Source organism: Aspergillus costaricaensis, assembly GCF_003184835.1.
Source record: "Aspergillus costaricaensis CBS 115574 unplaced genomic scaffold BO79scaffold_1, whole genome shotgun sequence".
Lineage (NCBI taxonomy): Eukaryota > Fungi > Ascomycota > Eurotiomycetes > Eurotiales > Aspergillaceae > Aspergillus > Aspergillus costaricensis.
This window is the reverse complement of record NW_020291801.1, coordinates 188,095-207,331: the sequence shown is the minus strand read 5'-3', so window position 1 is coordinate 207,331 and position 19,237 is coordinate 188,095. Positions and strand designations below refer to the sequence as shown.

Here is a 19,237-nt window from a genome sequence, read left to right as displayed (position 1 = left end):
GGCGTTTCCAGACACACTCTGTTTCGCATTTAAACTAGTCTACTTCCTGACCCACTATTCTAAACCATGTCTGCTCGTATCACGCACCTAGTCCTCATCTCCATCATTATCACCCCCATTTGACACGCCGCTGTTTCCGTTGTAGGCCAGTAGATTGGGGCTACCGGCAACATTGGTGACAGCATTCCGCGTAGCCAGTCTCTTGAGCTCAGCCGTTGCGGCCGCTGGGGTAGCCATGTTCCGCAAGCCCATCAAATAAATGACCAAACCTGTCACATGGGGTGTGGCCATGGACGTACCGGAGATGGTGTTGGTAGCCGAGTTGGAACCGATCCACGCAGAAAGGACTTGCTCTCCCGGAGCAAAAATGTCAACTACGGACCCATAGTTTGAAAATGACGCACGGGCATTGCTTCTGCTTATAGCGGCAACAGTGACAGCGTCGGGTGCAGAAGCCGGGCTAGTCCGTGCTGCATCTCTCTGCAAAGCATCAGTGAAACTTTCTCCGAAGGTTGGACAGTCTAACCGAGCGTACATTCTCATTTCCAGCGGCAACACAAGAGAGTACACCCTCGTCAAAAGCATTCTCAACTGCATTATTGAAAGCATAGGAGTATCCTCCACCTACCTCATGGTTAGCAACATTCAGCCACCAGGGAGGGCGACATTACCAAGACTCATATTGATCGCTGCTTTGCTGGTCCGATTCTTGCTCACAATATCATTGGCCGCCCAATTGAAGCCATCCAGAATGACCGATGTCGAGCTTGATTCACCCACAAACACCTTCACGGATAGTAGGTGAGCGTTTTTCGAAACACCGTATGTTTTGCCGCCAATGGTCCCTGCTACATGTGTGCCGTGACCAACACCATCAACATGTTCACCCCCTGCAGCATTGTATGCTAGGCTAGCACGACCACCAAACTCATTATGTGTAGCCAAGATGCCGGTATCCACTACATAGGCATAGGTACCCTCGCCAGCGCTGTCATCATAGATGTAATCGGTGCTAGACGCACCCCGGTGCGAGATACTGCCCAGTCCCCAAGGAGCTCGTCTTTCGGTAACTAGCGTATCGAGGTACCATACCTGATCTTGTTCCACGTAAGCCACCTGTACGCCAATTAGTTCAGGCTTCACGGCCTCGGACAATTAGGTCTCAAACATGGTCATGTTTGCGGATCTCCTCGATAGTCTTTTCATCAAAAGACCCCGCGTACGCAGCAAAATTGGCAATTTTATATGTTCTTTCAATGCCAGCGGGAAGGTCATCGTCGGGTGTACTGCGGCCTTCTATGCTGCGTCTGTGGAGCTCCGTTACCCATGCAGAATGGGACTCAATTTTGGCGTTGTCAATGCCGGACTTGAAAGTGACAATGTACTTTCCCGGGATGGTCTGGATGGTCGAGTGAGGGACCTGCTCTGTGGCACTGAAAACTGCAGGCAAAAGCAGGGCGAGCAGCGGGAGAATGCGTCTGAGGAATGCCATGTTGAGCGAGTGGCTGCCGAAAGAGGAGATTTGTCAATGACAGACTTGAATGCTTAAGTTCAGTAGTGCAATAGATAGATCTCTTATAGTCTCACAACAAAGTCTAAGTCCTGTTGTCTAGGCCACGGTTTCAGTCACATTCACCTTTGGCCGATTGTCATCAAGTGGGGACCTGGTCAGAAGGCACTTGGTCAGTATATTTAAAACTCAGTCAGATGGTCACATTGCACCTTCGGACTACTGGGTTATGCCCCGTGAGGAAAGCATCATGCATGCATAGAATACAGATAGCATGCAGGGATAAGATTACGGACACATTCCGTTTCTGGGGCAGCTTGACCAGCTGTCCATTAGCTTCTCTATAGGCTGTTCTATTTGCTGGGCGTTAGTAACAATGTACTCATCCTTATGACACAACACATAGTAGGAAGACCTATTGCCGGGTTCTAGACAGCGGCTCTACACTGCAAGAAGCGTCCATATAAATAAAGGTCACTCAAAGAGCCTTGTACGGGCGGGGGATGGTGAACAAACTATTCGTCAGCCAATGTAACCTATCATTACTTGGCATCTTCACGCGATAGCATCTAGGGTTGTTCAGCTTCTACATCAGGTAGATCCTACCCCAGCGACTGGAAGAATTGTGAGGGATATTTACAACTCTACTGTAGGGGGCGGGCATATGTGGGTGACTGAAAGGAGTGTATTGTTACCCAGTGTTACACGGCGTTTGGGCACAAAAATAACCTCTTATTAACCTGTACATGCAGGCGTATTAGTGGTTCAACAGCTCTTGACATCGTCGAAAGGGACTTATATCCGAAGGTTTTGCAACAAATGCCTTCTGCCACTCACATGGCCCCAGACGGTATCGGTTCCACTGAAACGCCATTTGAGTTGCACATGCCTAGAAGACCTTCTGATACACTCATACCAGAATATTCAAATGTTAATATTCTGGCTGATGAGATAATTCAGATACCAGCGGGTTAGGAGATAATCACAATCCGTCGTAAACCACACCCGGTCCGGGGAATCTATATCTGCGCCGCCCGGCTGAGGTCCGGATAACAAGCTAGGTATATGCAGGGCCAAGCGATGTCATGCTGTCCACTATGGGGGGCCCAAAGTGCTGGGGCCCATAGATGCAGAGACGTGGGACGCACCTCCCCTGCATTTGCGACATTTGGAATCCGTCCAACATCACGGGGTCGACCGTCAGGCTCCGAATGATCATTGGTAATGTCTCTGGGTGGTGTGCAGCACAGACGGTCACGACAACTTACTAGCTTCTCTCCTGCAAGTCATCTTCCATTCAAGCTGCCTTAGCGTGTCCGGTGACGGCGGGATAGGGGCTGTCTGACAGACTGCATATAGCTTTCTAAATGACTGTTGCATTGAGAGATGGCTGGGGGGGGCCGTGGCCGGGAGAGTCTCTGGGAGTTGCTTTGTTTGACACAGGAGCGTGTTGGGTAGAACAAGAGAATGTGGTGGGAGGTTGACGTTGCAAGCGTGTTCCTTGGCTGGGGTCTCGTTTCACAGGTCCCGTGATGTTGTGTTGCTATCATTCATATCATCCTCTTGAAAAGAGGAGAAGTCGTTAGCGGTAAGCTATAAGTTTCTATGTACGTGAGAGTTTATCTGCACTAGTGAATAGACCGCAGCTCTAATCAAGTCTGAGACTAGATATGTCGAGGTAAAGCAAAAGGGGAGGATGCTGTACTGAACAGCAACGATCGGATAGAAAATGTTTGCTTCCAGTACAGTCGCCATTGAAAATTCTGCATCCTCCAGGAATTTAAAGTGCCGTTCACCCAAGGGCTATGCGTTTATTCTGGTGCTTTCACGCTCTCACTGCAAGCGTTTGTTACTTGGCTCAAATTAGACTGGACCAAAGCAATGACGATTGATGGGTGAGTGGAAAACTATGCTATACTGTATAGCTGTTAAAGTAGAGCAGGAGGGTCCTGCACTTATATACTCAAAGAATTCATAGGATTCTTCAAGCCCAGGATGTCTCTATCAAGTCTGCCCACTCACATCTAATTCGGAGAGGGTATAGTGAATGCTGACAACAAGCGGCTCCGGAGTATCAAATGGGCGGTCAGTCTCTGCCACAATAAGCCTTCACCGCCGTAAAAGGGCAATCGGGCCGATTTCCCAATCCAATTGTCGCAAACAATCAAGATTCCCGAAAGAGCGCCAAGCATTGATCGCCAGATCTTCCCTATCTTTCGATCTTGAACTTCTCTTGTGCTTACTCGTATATGGTTTTGCCTTGTTCCTCCATCTACCTACTCTTCGATTCTATACTGCCTGATGCCTTGAAGATGAAACGTAGCGTGACCTGGTCTGTCAGTTGAAGATATATATTTGTAATGTCCGATATGCGCGCCATCCACTACCACGGTATATAGTCACACTACTTTAATAACTACAACGTTTCTCACTGTATTAGACACTACCAGGAACTACAAATGCTTGCTACTAGTATTGTGTTATTACCAATCCCCTAGGACGATGTTGTGTCTATCATATAGCGCTCCAGCAGGATGACCATCCCTGTTAGGCTGGGCGCAGCCACAAGCCGCCAGACTTAAAAGGTACTACTTCCGCCAGCTCCCACGTCATCTCTCCCGCTTCTGCACCACCTCAACAAAGAGGCAAGACACCTTATCTAACCACTTCGTTAACTTCCCATCGTGGTCTGGGTGACACAGTGTCTATTTCTCACCAAGCAAGCCATGGCCACTCCTAAAAGTGGCTTCGTCATAGGCGCACTCACGGTGGCCATAGCACTTTTCGCCATATACCTCTCATCATTTACTGATGTTCTTGTTGAAAATATCACTGGTTACTGCGGACTCGTCTTTCCGAAAACACCCGTCTCACTACCCAGAGTTTATGACACTCATCATGGCATCGAATATATTGGCAGTCTGTCAAATGATGTAGAACATTTCCAAAACATCTTCTATGCAGAGGAGCCAACTGGTCTCCGACGCTTCGCTCCTCCTGTTCCAGTCCGCCCGTCGAAAGGGTCCGTGATCGATGCATCCCAGCCTGGAGCGTGGTGCCCCCAGGGCACAGGTGATATCCTGCCTTTCACGAGTAGAGTGTCAAACATCAGCGAGAATTGTCTAAGCTTGAGGGTTGCTCGCCCGACCGGTGTCAAAGAACAGGATAGACTTCCTGTTGTGGTGTGGTTGCATGGAGGTAAGTAGATTCATACTCTACTGATTTTTAGGTCGAGACTGATGATCATAATGCGTAGGTGGCCATGCTCTGGGTTCTGCTTCTGACATCCTTTACAACCCGGAAGGGCTGCTTCAGGGGGCCGTGGCGGCGGGGAAGCCGTTGATATATGTCGGAATAAACTACCGATTAGGATGTAAGACATATACATTGTGCGCACATGTAGATGTTGTTGACAGTCCCAAGTCTTTGGATTTGCGACCAGTAGGGCCATGATTGAGAAGAAGCAGACGAATGCCGGACTGCGGGATCAGCGCGCTGCATTGGAATGTATGTGGACTCGTTTATGCACTACGGAATCCCTGCTGACCCAATGACCAGGGGTTCGAGACAACATCGAAGCATTTGGGGGCGACCCCAGCAGAGGTACAACAACTGAATCATGCCATGCCATAAAATAGGCACGGGCAACTAACGCATCTATAGTAACTGCCATCGGGCAGAGCGTTGGGGCCAGTGACATCGGCTTGCACTTGACATCTTTCAATGGCACCAAAGGTGTCCCATTCCAACGAGCCATGTAAGTTCACTAATCTAAATCTGCCTTCTTCCAGTTATCTAACATATAAAGCATGATGTCTGGAGCCCCGGGTCTCAACTTCAACAGTGACTCAACTTTGGTATCAGAGAACACCGCAAACATCGCGCGTGAGGTTGGTTGCGTTGCCACCAACGACGCCGAATCCTCCGAGACCCTTGAATGTCTTCGACGTATCCCCTTCGAAACTCTAACAAATCTCTCCGTTACGTCGTCACGTGCAGCTCGTCCCCCATTCGGAGAAGGTTTCTTCTATCCGACCATTGATGGCGACGTTCTCCCCGCCCGACCTTCTGAGCTCCTACGTGCGGGCAAGTTCGTCAAAGATATTCCTATCATTGCTTCGTGGGTCACCAACGATGGAGCCTGGTATGCCCCACCAACAACCTCCACCGACGATGAAGTGCTTGCTAGCTTTGGACTATGGTTGTCGAAGCTCTCCCCTGCCACAAAAGAAAGACTTCTAGCTTTATATCCGGTCACAGACTTCGCGCATATGGTCCGCGAAAGGTACGACGGCCCTATATCATCCCAGTACTACCGCGCCGCGCAAATGAATCGCGATATCTGGTTCACCTGTCCAGTGCTTGATTTTGCATGGCAGTACGCTCAGAAAGGATGGACCACCACATCTAAAATATGGCTCTACGAGCATAATGCGACCAGATACGCGCCAGTATTCGAAATGATGGGCGTACCGATGTGGCGCGTTGCTCATCTCAGTGATATTCCCTATGTCTTGAACAATGCTAACCTGGAGGGTGGGGCTGATAACTCCCCAGAACAAATGGAGTTGGCACGGGAGGTGAGCAGACAGGTGATTGGGTTTGCGCATGATGCGAGTCCGAGTGACACATGGCCTGCTGCATTCTCAGGGATGAGTGAACAGGGACTTTCCAAGAAATCTCCTGATCAGCTGTCGATTCAGGTTTTCGGGGGTGTTATGGGCTCGGGGGCGATCGGAGTCAGCAAAGACGCGGATGCAGGAGGATCTACAGAAGCAGAGAAGGCAGTTTTATGGGAAAGGCTGTTTGACCGGTGCGAATTCATCAATAGTGCGCGGATGCGAGCGGAGGCTGGAGTATAGTCTTACCTGCAGGATTTTAACCCTACTGTATGCCTGCCATGAGAGATTTGTGGAAGGTATAGGTTATGGGAGCAATAATATCTAGATGCGCGTACACAGACGTTATTATGCTTCATAATCATCTCGTCCCTTCCCTTTGCTTTGCTATGTTGTTAATAGAAAACCCCTCTTCAGATGACATGAGTGGAGATGAAAATCAGACAGGGTATAATGGGACGGGAATAAGCAAAGAGGAGGTGGCATTGTGCAGGACAACCGGTCATATCCGAACTACAAAAGCCTGATACAGACGAGCTATCTGACTTAAAGGCAAATGTATGTAATGTCAGAGGAAGGGTCAAAGAAATATGGATTTGATCTATCTAGATCTCAAGGGGTTGGGTGGTTCTTTGGTTGGAAGAGGTGGTGGTCTGAGACCACGCAGGAAGAAGAGGCGAAGGATCAGCTGACAGCTGCCTGACAGCAGTGAATGTCTCAACATGTAATGTGTGATATAACTGGGTGGTTGGACCGATGATTACCTCTAATTGTACAGTAGGAGACTTTCTTCGGTTTTAAATCCTGATTTCAATCGCACTAGGAAGTATAGCAGACTAAAGCATGTCAACAATGCAGAAAGCTCAGAATTGGTTGTGAACAGCTGGGATGGCTGTATACCCCTCCTTCTTATGTCGAATGAGCATCCAGCTCCGATAATCGCTCGTGGTCTTTGCTTTTTTGGACGCCTCGTCGTTGAAAGCAAACCCCGGATTCAGGCAACCGAGCGAGATAGTGCACGACGCATCTATTCATAGACTTATGGCCTCATCTTGACATCCCGGAATTCTGGTGAGGTCCACTGGGCAGAAGTGGTGATTGGGCGGTGTCACAATCGATGAGTAAATGGAATAACAGTCGCAGAGGCATTCGTGTAGATGAGGTCCCGGGGTCACGTAAGTAGTAGCAGAAGAATCCCGTATTCAGCTGGGAGTACATGTAGTACAAGTGGTTAAGGAGTGGTCAAGCGTGAAGTAGGCCCATCGGTTAGTACATGGCAGAAAGCCTATTGAGTAGGGATTTGCTCCGACGATCTAAAAGTTGGTCATGTTATACTGTATGGCCATCAAAGGCTCGTCATGCAATATCATGGCCAATACCAGACTGGTTAAGTAGATATGGGTGGTTGATTGGAGATAGGTATTATGCAAGCTCTCTGCCTGCAAGGTCCCTCAAACCCATCACATCACCCTTGATGGTGCAGTCAGACAGCGACAAACCGCAGCACAGAAGGTGCGGACAAAGATAGCTTGGTTCGGGATTTGAATTTGCAGTCAAGATAAACTAGCACTGCGCCCCCGGCCCTAGCCGTGGGGGCATGCATGGGTCCCCTAGTCTATCCCGAGTCATGTTTCTGACACCAACATGACCTAGACCAATATGAATTGCCACTCTTTAGATCCACTTGATGTGATGAAGGGTGTTTTCCCCACTTTGTACTCTGGTCACGATCCTGATTGACAGAGAGATGAATCCTGCTCGAGTTAATCGCCAGATGGATGGCTAGGGAAAGAGGGGCCGGGCCTTCGATCGTGAGATTCCCGCAGACTTCCACGGAGCTCATACCTCTTCAGGATCGTCTTGCATCTTGCATGTCCTTTGGTTATGTCGTTGCAAGCGGAGCGGCCTGTCCGCCCCGATTCGGGGACCTGCCCTTCAAAATCACAACCGGAAAATACAACCGCAGAGCTTCTAGACAGTGAATCTCCAAAGATTGTCTTCTTTATAGTTTTGATAATAGAAGTTATGGTAATGAGGGGTCTTTGTGTCGCAGCTAACTTTAGACTAGGATACTTTGCAGGGGCCCTGCAAGGGAGACACGACTGATGCTGTCGCACTCAAAAGACAATTTTGGAAAGCAGAGCAAATCCCTTCGGGATATGGAATATGCCCTAAAGATGCCACTAGGTCTGGCACCGGGATTTGGTTGGAGTATAGCATGCCACACCCCTGCGATCTTGACAATAACAGTCATGTACTACAATTTGCCACTGTACACTATTACGCATGGTGTAACTAGAATTGGCAATCATGCACAAGAACCTGGTTGATACAACCTCATATTGCCAATGATAGGGCAAACACAACCCAGTACCCCTCACTCAATGTGAATGAAGCACTTACCAGATATGCCATTTTCGTTTCTACAGCCAACCAAAGCGTGTATCACGAAGTCGATATCACCGACTGCTAAAACAAGGCCGTATGCTTGCTATAAATCCCCGTCCCTGCCCCAGAATGCTCAGATCCTTTCATCCAAAGAAGACCGAAGTGCGAAGCTCCAGCTTCTCAGTTACTATTATCCTTAGCAAGCCGCAGCCCGATTTCTCTCAATAATGAGCTCCCTCGTCTCAAACGTCACCAAGGCAGCAACCACGGTTGCCACAGCTGCTACTGACGCTACTACGTCGGCTGCTACCACTGCTGCCAAAGACACTACGAGCATTGCTCAGAACTTCAGCAAAGAGCTGGAAACCCTTCTATCCAGTTAGTATCTCGTGAGGCTGGACCAGCGTGATCATCGCTGACCGTCACAGACTTGACTGGCGAAACACAGCAAGTACTTCACGTCTACTCCTACGACACTCATACCAGGGTAATCAAGGAGAAGGCCTGCATTGCCATGAAAAATGCGGATCCAAGCAAGATGAAGCTTTCCAATGTCCGTGAACTGCTAGTCAGCGAGAAAGTCCTAGAACCCAGACTGTATGTAGCATTGGACGGGAACTACCACACATGCTAAGAAGTGCCGCAGGCTTTGGAGTACCTTTTGCAACCAACGTGGAGCAAAGGTCCTGGACAGCCATAGCTTTCAAGCATACCTTGATATCTTGAATGAGAAGGTGAGCGCCATCTGGCCTAGAAAGACTGGTTGCTAACCCGTTGCAGTCAAGTGAAGCTGGCGTGAGTTCGATGATTCTATCTGCGAGCTTTTATACTCATAGACTATAGGAGATCGCGGCTGATAATGCCGACACTTACCGAGTATACCTGAGATATGAAGATGATCAGGTTTCCTTCCCTTGGGGCGGCAAAGTCATCGTGGACGTAAGTGACAGAATCATGTCCTCGATTACCTCGTATTTCTCACACCCTATGCAGAACAAGATCGCAGGCGTGTCTGCTACTGAACAGCCTAAGGCTCCCCAAGTGCCCACCACGTTCAGCCACAACATCTTTACCAATCCAAACACCACCTTCGCTGTTGTGTAGGTCACACTCCCGATGCGAACGGGACGATAGACTGATCCTGCTACCAATTAGCCACCCAGCAGATATGTCGGAGAAGCACTGGAGTGTTGTCATCCGTAACAACAGTCTTCTCAACGCTCACCAGGTCGTTGAAGTCGATGGCAAGGTGGGAAAGCTTGTGGAGCGCTCAATGCATGCCGGTGAGTCATCATATAACAAGCCCATACGTGCCTCTCAACTCATGTCACTGCATAGCCTTTATTCTTAAGCCCCGGCCTTTTCTGAACTACCAGATCTCCGACAGTGCTGCGTCGGACTCTATTGCTAAACAGAAGGTAGCCCAGTATTATCTTCATGCAGCAAATTTGTTGACTGACAACTTCACCCTTAGCAAATGCTGAGAATTCCCCGCTTCCGCATCGAGGATGACTCGTATGTTGAGCAGTTTGAGAAGACAAAGTCTGTCTCGCGTGCTATTGCACAGAGCTCTTTGTCGCAGACTGCAGCTGAGATGGCCGTGTAAGTCCCTCCATGTATTAGATGGCCCCAGGCTAACAATAAAACCGTAGTTCAGGAGGCGCGTTTGGCTACAAAGCCAGTGCATCCGCCAGCTATAGCGAGAATAACTCATCTTCTACGGCTTCTACCTCAAGTGAAGATACTAAAGTACTGACAATTACTTACAATGTATGGAATCTTCACAGCTTTCCTTGATTGATAATATTAACCATTGCTTCAGTTTCCACGGGTCGTTGTTGACCTCGACAACCACAGTCTAGACCTTACCGAGGAATGCAAGGTTGACTTGCTGTCTGTGGACTCAGCTGCTAGTATTGCTAGCTTCAAAGATAAATATGGTGCGATATGCCTTCCCTCTTTAGTGCATAGTATTATAGCCCCTGACACCAGACACAGGTCGCTTCTTCGCTACTAGGGTTCAACTAGGTGGAAGGCTTCTTTCTTCTGAAGATATCACTGCAACAACTAGCACTGCCAAGTCTGATCAGGCCAAGGCTATGAAAGCGGCAGCAGCGCTTTCGTTCTCCTCTCCTTATGTGCAGGCCTCTGCAAAAATGAGCACCGACAAGTCCTCCACTTCGAGCTCGGATGCTTCTAACGCTGCTTCAACTAAGTCGATGTGTTGGGAAGCCAAGGGCGGCGACACCTTGCTCTGCAATGAGTAAGGACATTCTATCCATTTCTGGTACACATCTAAATTAATCTGTCCTGTTCTAGTCCACCCGCATGGGCCGCCACCGTGGGCTCATTCTACTCCTGGCGCGCTGTCAAGGTAAGTAGTCTCCTCCAGGAGTTGTCAATAACCAGTATGTCTCACATTTACTACAGCAATCAAAGGTGGTCGCACTGGAAGACGTCATCTCCACCATCCCTGGCTACCAGTATATCAAGCAGAAGTTCGCGGACATCCTAAAGAACGACCAGCCGACGATGACCACGGTATCCGTCGGGTTCCAGATCTCACATGGACCTGACCAGAAACTTCTTACTGTAAACCCTACTACCACGGAGACCGATACCATCGAGACCGCTGATCTCGATAACTTCGGTAGGAACACCGATACACTGTCCCCGACTACTACAATAAAACAATCCAGCTAATCCAATCATAGGATCCGGCGTCCTGGAAATGGCCTCGACAGTGACCATGACTGCCGAACGCTACGATTATCTCCATAAACTCAATGCAATCACCATAGGATCCGAAATCGTGGGTCTGTCATCGAAGGATACTAGCTCGAATAGCCAGAACTTCTACGTCGACGTGGCAACCTCACAAGGCAAGGAGGTCAAGCAGGTAAGCCAAGCACTACCCTACACATTGAAACCAAACACTAACTACTTCCATCAGCTCAAATACAACTACCCGTACCGCATCTACAACAAGTCCAGTACTACTGACAGTAACCAGTCCTGGCTCTCCTCGAGTCCCGCTCTTCCGGGATATGTCTCGACATCTCTTGTCTATGCCAGCACGAAGCATATGGCCTCTGCCTTCCAGTTCAGAAGTACTACCATTGGTGATACGTCTGAATATATAACAAGTGGATCACGTGTTTATATTATTATGTTTGATCATAATGGCACGGAGATTGGCAAAGCTGCTCGTCAGCCGGATATTGGTGACCGTGTTGGCGTTGACTCGGAACGGTTTGGCTCAATTAAGTTGGATGAGTTTACTTTGACTTATGTTTGAAGGGGTGGCTAGTGAGTGGGCAGTTGAGTTTGTTTTGGCTGCCTTGTCTTGGTAGGCTACATGATTAGGTGGCTCCGATATGGCTAGTGAGGATGCCTCTGGGGACTCTAAATGTGGTTTTTGGGAAAGGTAGGTGTGATCTATTGACGGACGAGATAGACGAATGATATACATATAATAGCTTATGAGAGTGGTCGGCGAATTCCAAGTTGGTTATAATATTCTATTTGTGATAAAACTAAACAACATGGTATAACCATGAGGAAGGGATGAACGACCCTTGCCAGGTAGAATTGATGGTAGTTTTCGAGAGATGAAGTCATTTAGAAAATAGTCTAGGGATCAAATCCCGGGAGGAAGTCACTCGAAATCAACCCTTGTAAATGCTCACGCTAATTCAAGATTTATGCCGTCTTCACAATCAATGTGCTGCTGATCTGACTATCTTGCACACGGAAGCTCCAGATCAACTTGCCAGATCGGGTGTGTTGAAAGGCCATCATCTGCCGTACCGCTAGCCTCAAACGCTGCATTTATGAAAAGTGTCTGATGGTCTGGTTTCAATGGAATCGCATCATCCGTACAGTGACTCGTTTCTGCAACAGCCGGTGATGTCTCAGGACCAAGTCTGGACAGCTTAGTGACAACACTCGACCGTCCATAGTCGATAGCCGTAAAGTGGGAAGGTTCATTCCCAACAACAGTTCTATCCCTCCATTGTGCAATCATCGCACCCCATCCTTCATGAATATGTCCAAAACAGTGTATTCGGGGCCTAGCTTTCGCAACAGCCTTAAATAGATCCGGACACCCAGCTCTCCCGTTGTCAGTATAATCCATAATTCCCCTGGGAGGGCTATGAGTAATCACGATATCAACATCCTCCTCAATCTGAAAATCATGTCCCCTTTCAGGATGGTACTGAAATCCCCAGTCCCCGAGGGAGGGGGTGTACGGACTGGCATAGAGGTTGAGTATTGATCCGTTTGGTAGTGTTATTGAGTGTGTACCTTCGTCTAGGAAGATAATGCCGTTGTCTTGTTCGTTCTTGAAGAGGGTTCTGACTTCTTCATAGTCTCCGTATACTTTCTTGACGGAGGAGTCGTTTTCGAGACCTGCTTCGCGGATCTTTTGTTCGAAGGTAGGCGTGTCTAGGGTGAAGTCGTGGTTTCCAGCGATGACAAGCTTGAGTGGCGCTTTGAAACGCTGGAGCTGTTTGATGGTTGTTTGGAATTCGGTTATGTAGGATGAGTTTGTGAGGTCACCGCAGTGTAACACGACGTCTACCGAGTGCTCGAAGCATGATTCAGGCAGCTCTGCGCCGTGGGTGTCGGAGAGGATGAGGAAGCGGGTTTTGATGGGGGAGCGTGACATAGTTGCTGTGGGAATTGAAGCTGTTGGTAGAATGAAAATAATGGGTGTGAGGCAGTGAAAAGATGAGACTTATAGGATAGGAGTATCTAGGGAAGTTCCTAAGAAATACCGTGACGCTACAATTATGCCGTGACTCTATACAAGACGGCTGGTTCAGCCCTACAACATCATTACGTCTGTGAACTTCCGAATGTCTGACTCAGTCAACCCATGAATAGCTAATAAATGGGAAACTAACACCAGGATAAGAAGTTCTTCCTGAAAATAAAAGAATGTAAGGGGACGATTAGTATACTGGTGATGTACAAAGCTGAGTGGGATGGTGCAAGAGTCTAGGGCGAGACACTAGAAAGAGAAGATTGCAAAATACTAGCCAGATAGTGTGACTACCTATAATCCATCTTCCTAATGATAGGTATGATCGGCATGGGTATACTTGTCTAATAATCATGGAAAGCTATGCTATATTAGTGGCCTAAGGCATCACATATGCCTGAGGTACTCACATATGTCTGGCTGCCTAAGGCTGCGACAAAGTCGGCACTATGTACAACAACCCTCCGGGGTTTACCACCAAACCGTTCGAGAAATCCTCCATAGTATCAGTCCAAAGTCTCCTGTAGCTTTTCGCAAGGTTCTAGGTAGATCACGTGTACTACACTATGCGGGGTAAATACCACGTGATGCATGTGCCACCCGATCGCCGTCCCTCCAGTCTCTCAATTCTTTGGCACAGAGAGTGTTTGCATAGTCCAATTCCCTGCAGCATTTATCCCTTGTAGCTTTAGGCTCATTCCTGGTTCATTGCTATCTTCATCATGGATTGATTGCGATTTCTTGTTTCACTCTGCATTCACAACTTGTGATAAACTTAGCTGTGAAGATATTATAATCAACCCTGTTTTCGCCCAATGGCTGCTACCAACCTGCGTATCCGTAGATACCTCGGTCTCTGCAATTCAGGAGCCGAGTGATGTGGGGACCTGCTGACATGCATACCGAGGAGACATCCCTCATATCAGCTCTTGTCTTCCACCCAGCTGTTTGCCTCTCCTGATAATCAGATATCGAGACACAACAACATGGCAGCATGCACTCCCAGCAAGCCCTCATCATCCACAGAAGGGTTCTTTCAACCCCTTCCCACTATCCCCCCGTGCTATAGCTTTACTACTGCAAGCGCCCGAGGAAACCACTCTTCATCCGACGATGTAGTTTTAGGCCGAATCCTGGTGCTATACCTTCCCCACAACTGCGGCAACGTTGGCCACTCCATCCACAACCTCTCTCGCCGTGCCCTTGAGCCTAGAGTACTTCAGCACAGTGTTGATGCAGAGACTAACCCGCCTGCTCTCCGTCCGCTCACCACATTTGGCGGGGAAAATCGAGTTGATCCGCTATGGACATCAACTGGTTGGAAGGCTCTCAAGGAAATCGGTCAAGAAGAAGGCCTCGTGAGCGTCGCATATGAGACGGACAACACAACCTGGAACCGCCGCGTGCATCAATTTGCCCTGAATCATGTTTGGTCTGGTAGCGCTGCTATGACAGGGTGTCCTGCGTCTATGACGGACGGGGCAGCAAAGCTGCTTGCAGCTCATCTCGGCGAACCGGACGGGGACCAGCCTGGTCGTAGCGAAGTATTTCGTGAGGCATACCGCCGCCTCATCTCGCGAGATCCCAAAGTCGCATGGACAAGTGGACAGTGGATGACGGAACGAAAAGGTGGCAGCGACGTGCGAGGAACCGAGACGATCGCACGTCGACTGAGTCGCGAGGAACTGCTTCAAGAAGCCTCCCATCACGATGCGCACGGCATGCCGCTTGGACCATGGCGTATTGATGGGTTTAAGTGGTTCAGCAGTGCGACCGACTCGGAAATGACGGTCATGCTGGCGCAGACAACCAAAGGACTCAGTTTGTTCTATGCACCAGTGCGGCGGCGTGCTGGCCGGTCGGCCTCATCTTCGAGCGGGATTGAGTTGAATGGCATTCGGATGCAACGGCTGAAGAACAAAGTTGGCACCAAGCAACTGCCCACAGCGGAGTTGGAGCTCAAGGGTGTGCGGGGCTGGCTGATCGGGGAAGAAGGCAGAGGTGTAAAAGAGGTTGCGACCATCCTCAATATTACCCGCCTCTATACAGCGGCCGGTTCGACGGCAGGATGGGGCCGCGGACTGGCCATTTGCCGGGCATATACGCGGGTTCGCAAGGTCCAAGGCTCACTTCTTGAGGACGTCCCGCAGCACGTGCGCTGGATGGCGGCTGAGACAGTGAAATACGCGGCGGCCATGCACTGGGCCTTCTTCGGCATTGCCCTGCAGGGAACCGTTGAGCAGGATTGGGACCTAATGGTTCGTAATACCAAAGCTGCTGCCGTAATCCCGCGTGATAAGAAGCAAGCTGCAACTTTGCTTCGGCTCATCACGCCGGCTCTAAAGGCCCTGACCAGCGTGGGTTCTGTCCAGGGACTCCGAGAATGCATGGAAGGACTAGGAGGGGTTGGCTACTGCGAAAACAATGAGGATGGTGGGGTTCTCAACGTAGCCAGAATCTTCCGAGACACGCTGGTCAATCCGATTTGGGAGGGTACGGTTAGTGTGATGGCTGAGGATGTGGCGAGAGTCATTATGGACCGACGGCTCGGTGAGGGTAAAGTCATCGAGAACGTCTTCGGGCAGTGGGTGCACAACATACTGCAACATTGTCAACGAATGTTCCCGGATGAGTGTGCATTCGTCACGAATAGACTAGAGAATCTCGTCCAAATTGCAAATAGGGCTGACAAGGCGGAGCTGCTATGGCGTGGAAGGGAGATAATTGGTCATTTGCAGGCCATCGTCTGCTCTTGTTTACTGATGTATGATGCTTGCACTGATGAGAATGAGGTGGCTGTGATCGTGGCATCAAGATATGTTCAGTCATTTGCGGACTCTGGTATAAAGCCACCATCTCAGTGGGATGTCGAGTCACGGAAGGACAAAATGATATTTTTGGGAGATAATGTATCCCGTGCCGTACATGGGAAGCTTTGAAAGGGTCAGAAATGAAATATGTGTCTGATTGTTTGGGAATGGCGCGTTGCTGTGGACTTCAGTTCATAATACTACATTGTTGAAAGACGAGAAACTCGTGAATATATCTCTCACACTCATCATGTGATAACTATGGAGATTGGCTACAAACTTACACCTCAATCAGCAGAGCCTTTACAATTAATGGAATGTTTAAAGATTATAAGAATGATATTATCACGTCGCAACCAAGTCGGAAAATACATATTAGGTACATAAAGCCAAAGCAATATCTAAACAGAAAACGTCTTCACAACCTTCTCGTTCTCCCTCTTTAGAAACCGCTCGAATGTCCCGAGGTCGAGATCCCACTCCTTTGTCGCCTCCAAATCCGCAAACTGTGCCATGTCTCGCATCGCCAACTGCGCTTCAATGAGCGGGTTAACAGCAGCCTGGGCTTCAATCTCCTCCTCAATTAAGTAAGTAGCCTTGAGATCCCGCCCTGTGGCCTTCACGAGCTCCTTCACTATCTCCTCAACGGTCAACAACTCCCCCGCAATTTCAATCTCCTTGCCATGAAGCTTCTTATCAGTCAGCGCCATTGCTCCAACTTTCCCAATATCCATCGGATCCACCAGTGGGATCTTCGTCTCCGTCGTCCACGCAGTAACCCAACATCCCTTATCCACTAATCCAGAATACATATACACCATCGGCGCTAGGAAGTTTGTCATAAAGCTTCCAGGACGCAAAATAGTCCATCTCTCAAAACCCATTGTTCGAATTTCGTTTTCCAGCGCCTGTTTAGGGAGCAGCATCTTCCCAACGAAGCCAGTGGGCGTGAAGGTACGGATCTTGTGGGGTTCGTTGACGGCGAAGGCGCTGCTGTAGACAACATGCTTGACACCAGCTTCTTTGGCGAGAGTGAGGAGCCGCCGGCCGCGAATAACTTCGATGTCGGGGTTCTGGAAGTCGGGGACCATGTTCAGGAAGAGACCAGTGCAATTGGCGAGACTGGCTCGGAGGGAGGCTTCGTTGTCGTAGTCACCCGCAATCACATCAGCACCCAGGGCGCGCAGGTGCTGTGACTTTGTGGAGAGCGGGGTGCGGGTGACGGTGTGTACTTTGATGCCCTTTTCATGGAGGTACTTTGCTATGGCACCGCCTTGGGTGCCGGTTGCGCCACAGACGAAGACGGACATGTTGAGGGGTGGTTTGGGTGATGAGTTTGGTTTGAGAGTGACTGGAGAGGTAGGCAGCAAAGACGGTATATTGATGAACTGTAAGATAAAGATAATGTTGATGAGTACGTTAAAATGTAGAGGACATTATGGTTATTTATATAGGCGAGCATTGGGATATTGTGGAGGGAGAGTAAGTACTTAGTGTTAGTAGTATACGAAGTTCACCGCGGCGTTCCACTTCCTGGGCCAAGTATGATTGGTTGAGCTAAAATAGCGGGCGGAACTCCGCCGCCCCACTGATTGTTTCCTCCGCAGCCATCTTACGTTGGGGTTTTCACTGTCCACACAGGTCTCCAAAATTATTTGCAGCCTCGCAATTCTTTGATCAATTGGGACCCATGAATTCAGCAGCAGAGCGTACCAACGCCCCACCGCGGCGAAAATCCTGCGAGGCCTGCAAGATAGCCAAGCGACGCTGTGATCTTGCCTGGCCAGCTTGCTTCCGATGTGCCCGCCGCAATCAGGTCTGTGTCTATCCTGGTAGACAACCACAAAGCTTGGACATGGAGGCAGCATCGCTTGCAGTAAATTTTCAGAAACACCCTCTGTTTCCAGCCTGTGCTGAAATCCAGTGTGTGACCGATATCAACACGCACTTCCCAGATGTAGAGCAGTTATCATGTGCCCTCGAGCTTCCGAGCCCCGGAACCGAAGTTGCCAATCTACTGGCCCAAATCCCGCCTCTGCAACCTCCTATGATGTCGCTAACACATGAAAATCCAAGTACCACTGTGATCAAAACAAGGTCTGTGCTGCCCATATCGACAATAGTCGCGCAACGCCTACAGTTCGGCATGGACGTGCTGAAACAAGCACCCAAAATGATGGTCCTCGAAAGCCAGACGCCCTGGTGTCATCGCCAATTGTACAAGGACGGCATGCCCAGGTCAATGCAAGGTACGTTTATTGCATTCCATCTCAACTCTGTGCTAAAGATTGCAGACGCCCTCGCCTGCTGCGCCCTCTACATGGCTCGAAATGATATCAATGCTCCTGTCATCCTCTCTTCCTTCAAAACCCGCATTGACGATTTGTGTGCATCACCGCCACCGAGCACGCCTCTCGAAGCACTTGCACACACCCAATCACTGATACTATATCAGATAATGCGCCTGTTCGACGGGGACATCCATGCCCGACTGTCCGCTGAGCCTTTTATTCCCATGCTGGAAACATCGGCCTTCAACCTTCTAAACTATATATACTTCCCAGCCGCAGAGCCCGATACTGCTCTTACCGCGCCCATGGATGTCGTCATGCAGTCCTGGGATGAGTGGGTATACCAGGAATCTGCGCGTCGCACCGCCCTTTTTACGTTTTATCTGGTGCAAATATACCGTTTAGTGACGGGCGAGAACAACCTCACCTGCGACGGCCGTCTGGGTCTCAACCACTCATGGTACCTATCCGCACCCCTGTGGAATGCGCAGACTTCATTCGACTTTGCCGTTGCATGGAACGAGTATCAGCATTTCGTGGTCTGTAACGCAGATTTTGGCCATGTACTTGAATGCGCGCGACCGTCTGATGTGGACGTGTTTGGACGGATGCTCCTCAGTACGCTACTAGGGATTGACCAGGCTAAGGCCTGGTTTTATTCCCGAGGAGCTGGCCTATAAATTCATGTCTCGATGGTACTAATGCGCATGTTGCTTCAAACCTACGACCCTTACGACCAATCTCCGATCTCCACAGAACACACACAGACTCTGGCTCCCATGTGCCTCGGGCGGATATCCTTCCGACATCCGTCTTCAGGCTTTCCAGTTTTGCAATAGCGGCACCACACC

The 19,237-nt window shown here is 49.4% G+C and overlaps 7 protein-coding genes across 7 annotated transcripts; 4 read left to right on the top strand and 3 right to left on the bottom strand.

Annotated features, from left to right (window-relative positions):
• Positions 1–87: 87 nt before the first annotated feature.
• Positions 88–1,492, bottom strand: BO79DRAFT_134224 (S8 family peptidase; the record flags this gene model as incomplete). The annotated part of the gene is made up of 4 exons (XM_025678012.1): positions 88–480; positions 536–624; positions 672–1,116; positions 1,169–1,492. 4 exons carry the CDS (start codon positions 1,490–1,492, stop codon positions 88–90), a joined length of 1,251 nt encoding a protein of 416 aa, XP_025544907.1.
• A 2,658-nt stretch (positions 1,493–4,150) lies between these two features.
• On the top strand, positions 4,151–6,467 carry BO79DRAFT_162572 (lipase). The gene is made up of 6 exons (XM_025679075.1): positions 4,151–4,708; positions 4,767–4,883; positions 4,934–5,017; positions 5,069–5,113; positions 5,174–5,267; positions 5,319–6,467. Exons 1-6 carry the CDS (start codon positions 4,237–4,239, stop codon positions 6,370–6,372), a joined length of 1,866 nt encoding a protein of 621 aa, XP_025544906.1. The 5' UTR covers positions 4,151–4,236; the 3' UTR covers positions 6,373–6,467.
• A 2,277-nt stretch (positions 6,468–8,744) lies between these two features.
• Positions 8,745–11,815, top strand: BO79DRAFT_223161 (uncharacterized protein; the record flags this gene model as incomplete). The annotated part of the gene is made up of 15 exons (XM_025683591.1): positions 8,745–8,895; positions 8,946–9,114; positions 9,164–9,251; positions 9,361–9,456; positions 9,511–9,617; positions 9,673–9,800; positions 9,856–9,935; positions 9,992–10,119; positions 10,170–10,287; positions 10,340–10,457; positions 10,516–10,780; positions 10,837–10,891; positions 10,948–11,167; positions 11,232–11,416; positions 11,471–11,815. The coding sequence occupies 15 exons, from the start codon at positions 8,745–8,747 to the stop codon at positions 11,813–11,815; spliced, it is 2,253 nt and encodes a 750-aa protein (XP_025544905.1).
• A 441-nt stretch (positions 11,816–12,256) lies between these two features.
• BO79DRAFT_249288 (metallophosphatase domain-containing protein) lies at positions 12,257–13,189 on the bottom strand (the record flags this gene model as incomplete). Its single annotated transcript, XM_025685766.1, has 1 exon — positions 12,257–13,189. One exon carries the CDS (start codon positions 13,187–13,189, stop codon positions 12,257–12,259), a length of 933 nt encoding a protein of 310 aa, XP_025544904.1.
• Positions 13,190–14,270: 1,081 nt separating this feature from the next.
• BO79DRAFT_283501 (putative acyl-CoA dehydrogenase) lies at positions 14,271–16,267 on the top strand (the record flags this gene model as incomplete). The annotated part of the gene is made up of 1 exon (XM_025688151.1): positions 14,271–16,267. A coding segment is annotated over one exon (1,954 nt), but the record flags the coding sequence as incomplete, so codon positions are not given.
• A 177-nt stretch (positions 16,268–16,444) lies between these two features.
• On the bottom strand, positions 16,445–17,535 carry BO79DRAFT_260989 (NAD dependent epimerase/dehydratase). The gene has a single exon (XM_025686441.1). It carries the CDS (start codon positions 17,403–17,405, stop codon positions 16,497–16,499), a length of 909 nt encoding a protein of 302 aa, XP_025544902.1. The 5' UTR covers positions 17,406–17,535; the 3' UTR covers positions 16,445–16,496.
• A 250-nt stretch (positions 17,536–17,785) lies between these two features.
• Positions 17,786–19,142, top strand: BO79DRAFT_260985 (Zn(II)2Cys6 transcription factor domain-containing protein; the record flags this gene model as incomplete). The annotated part of the gene is made up of 2 exons (XM_025686440.1): positions 17,786–18,344; positions 18,390–19,142. The coding sequence occupies 2 exons, from the start codon at positions 17,786–17,788 to the stop codon at positions 19,064–19,066; spliced, it is 1,236 nt and encodes a 411-aa protein (XP_025544901.1). The 3' UTR covers positions 19,067–19,142.
• Between the last annotated feature and the right edge of the window lie 95 nt (positions 19,143–19,237).

Coding starts and splice junctions, on each gene's coding strand:
- BO79DRAFT_260989 (XM_025686441.1), bottom strand. CDS start 17,405: ATGTCCGTCTTCGTCTGTGGCGCAACCGGCACCCAAGGCGGTGCCATA.
- BO79DRAFT_162572 (XM_025679075.1), top strand. CDS start 4,237: ATGGCCACTCCTAAAAGTGGCTTCGTCATAGGCGCACTCACGGTGGCC. Junction 5,018..5,068: donor TCAGCGCGCTGCATTGGAAT/GTATGTGGACTC, acceptor CCCAATGACCAG/GGGTTCGAGACAACATCGAA. Junction 5,114..5,173: donor TGGGGGCGACCCCAGCAGAG/GTACAACAACTG, acceptor ACGCATCTATAG/TAACTGCCATCGGGCAGAGC.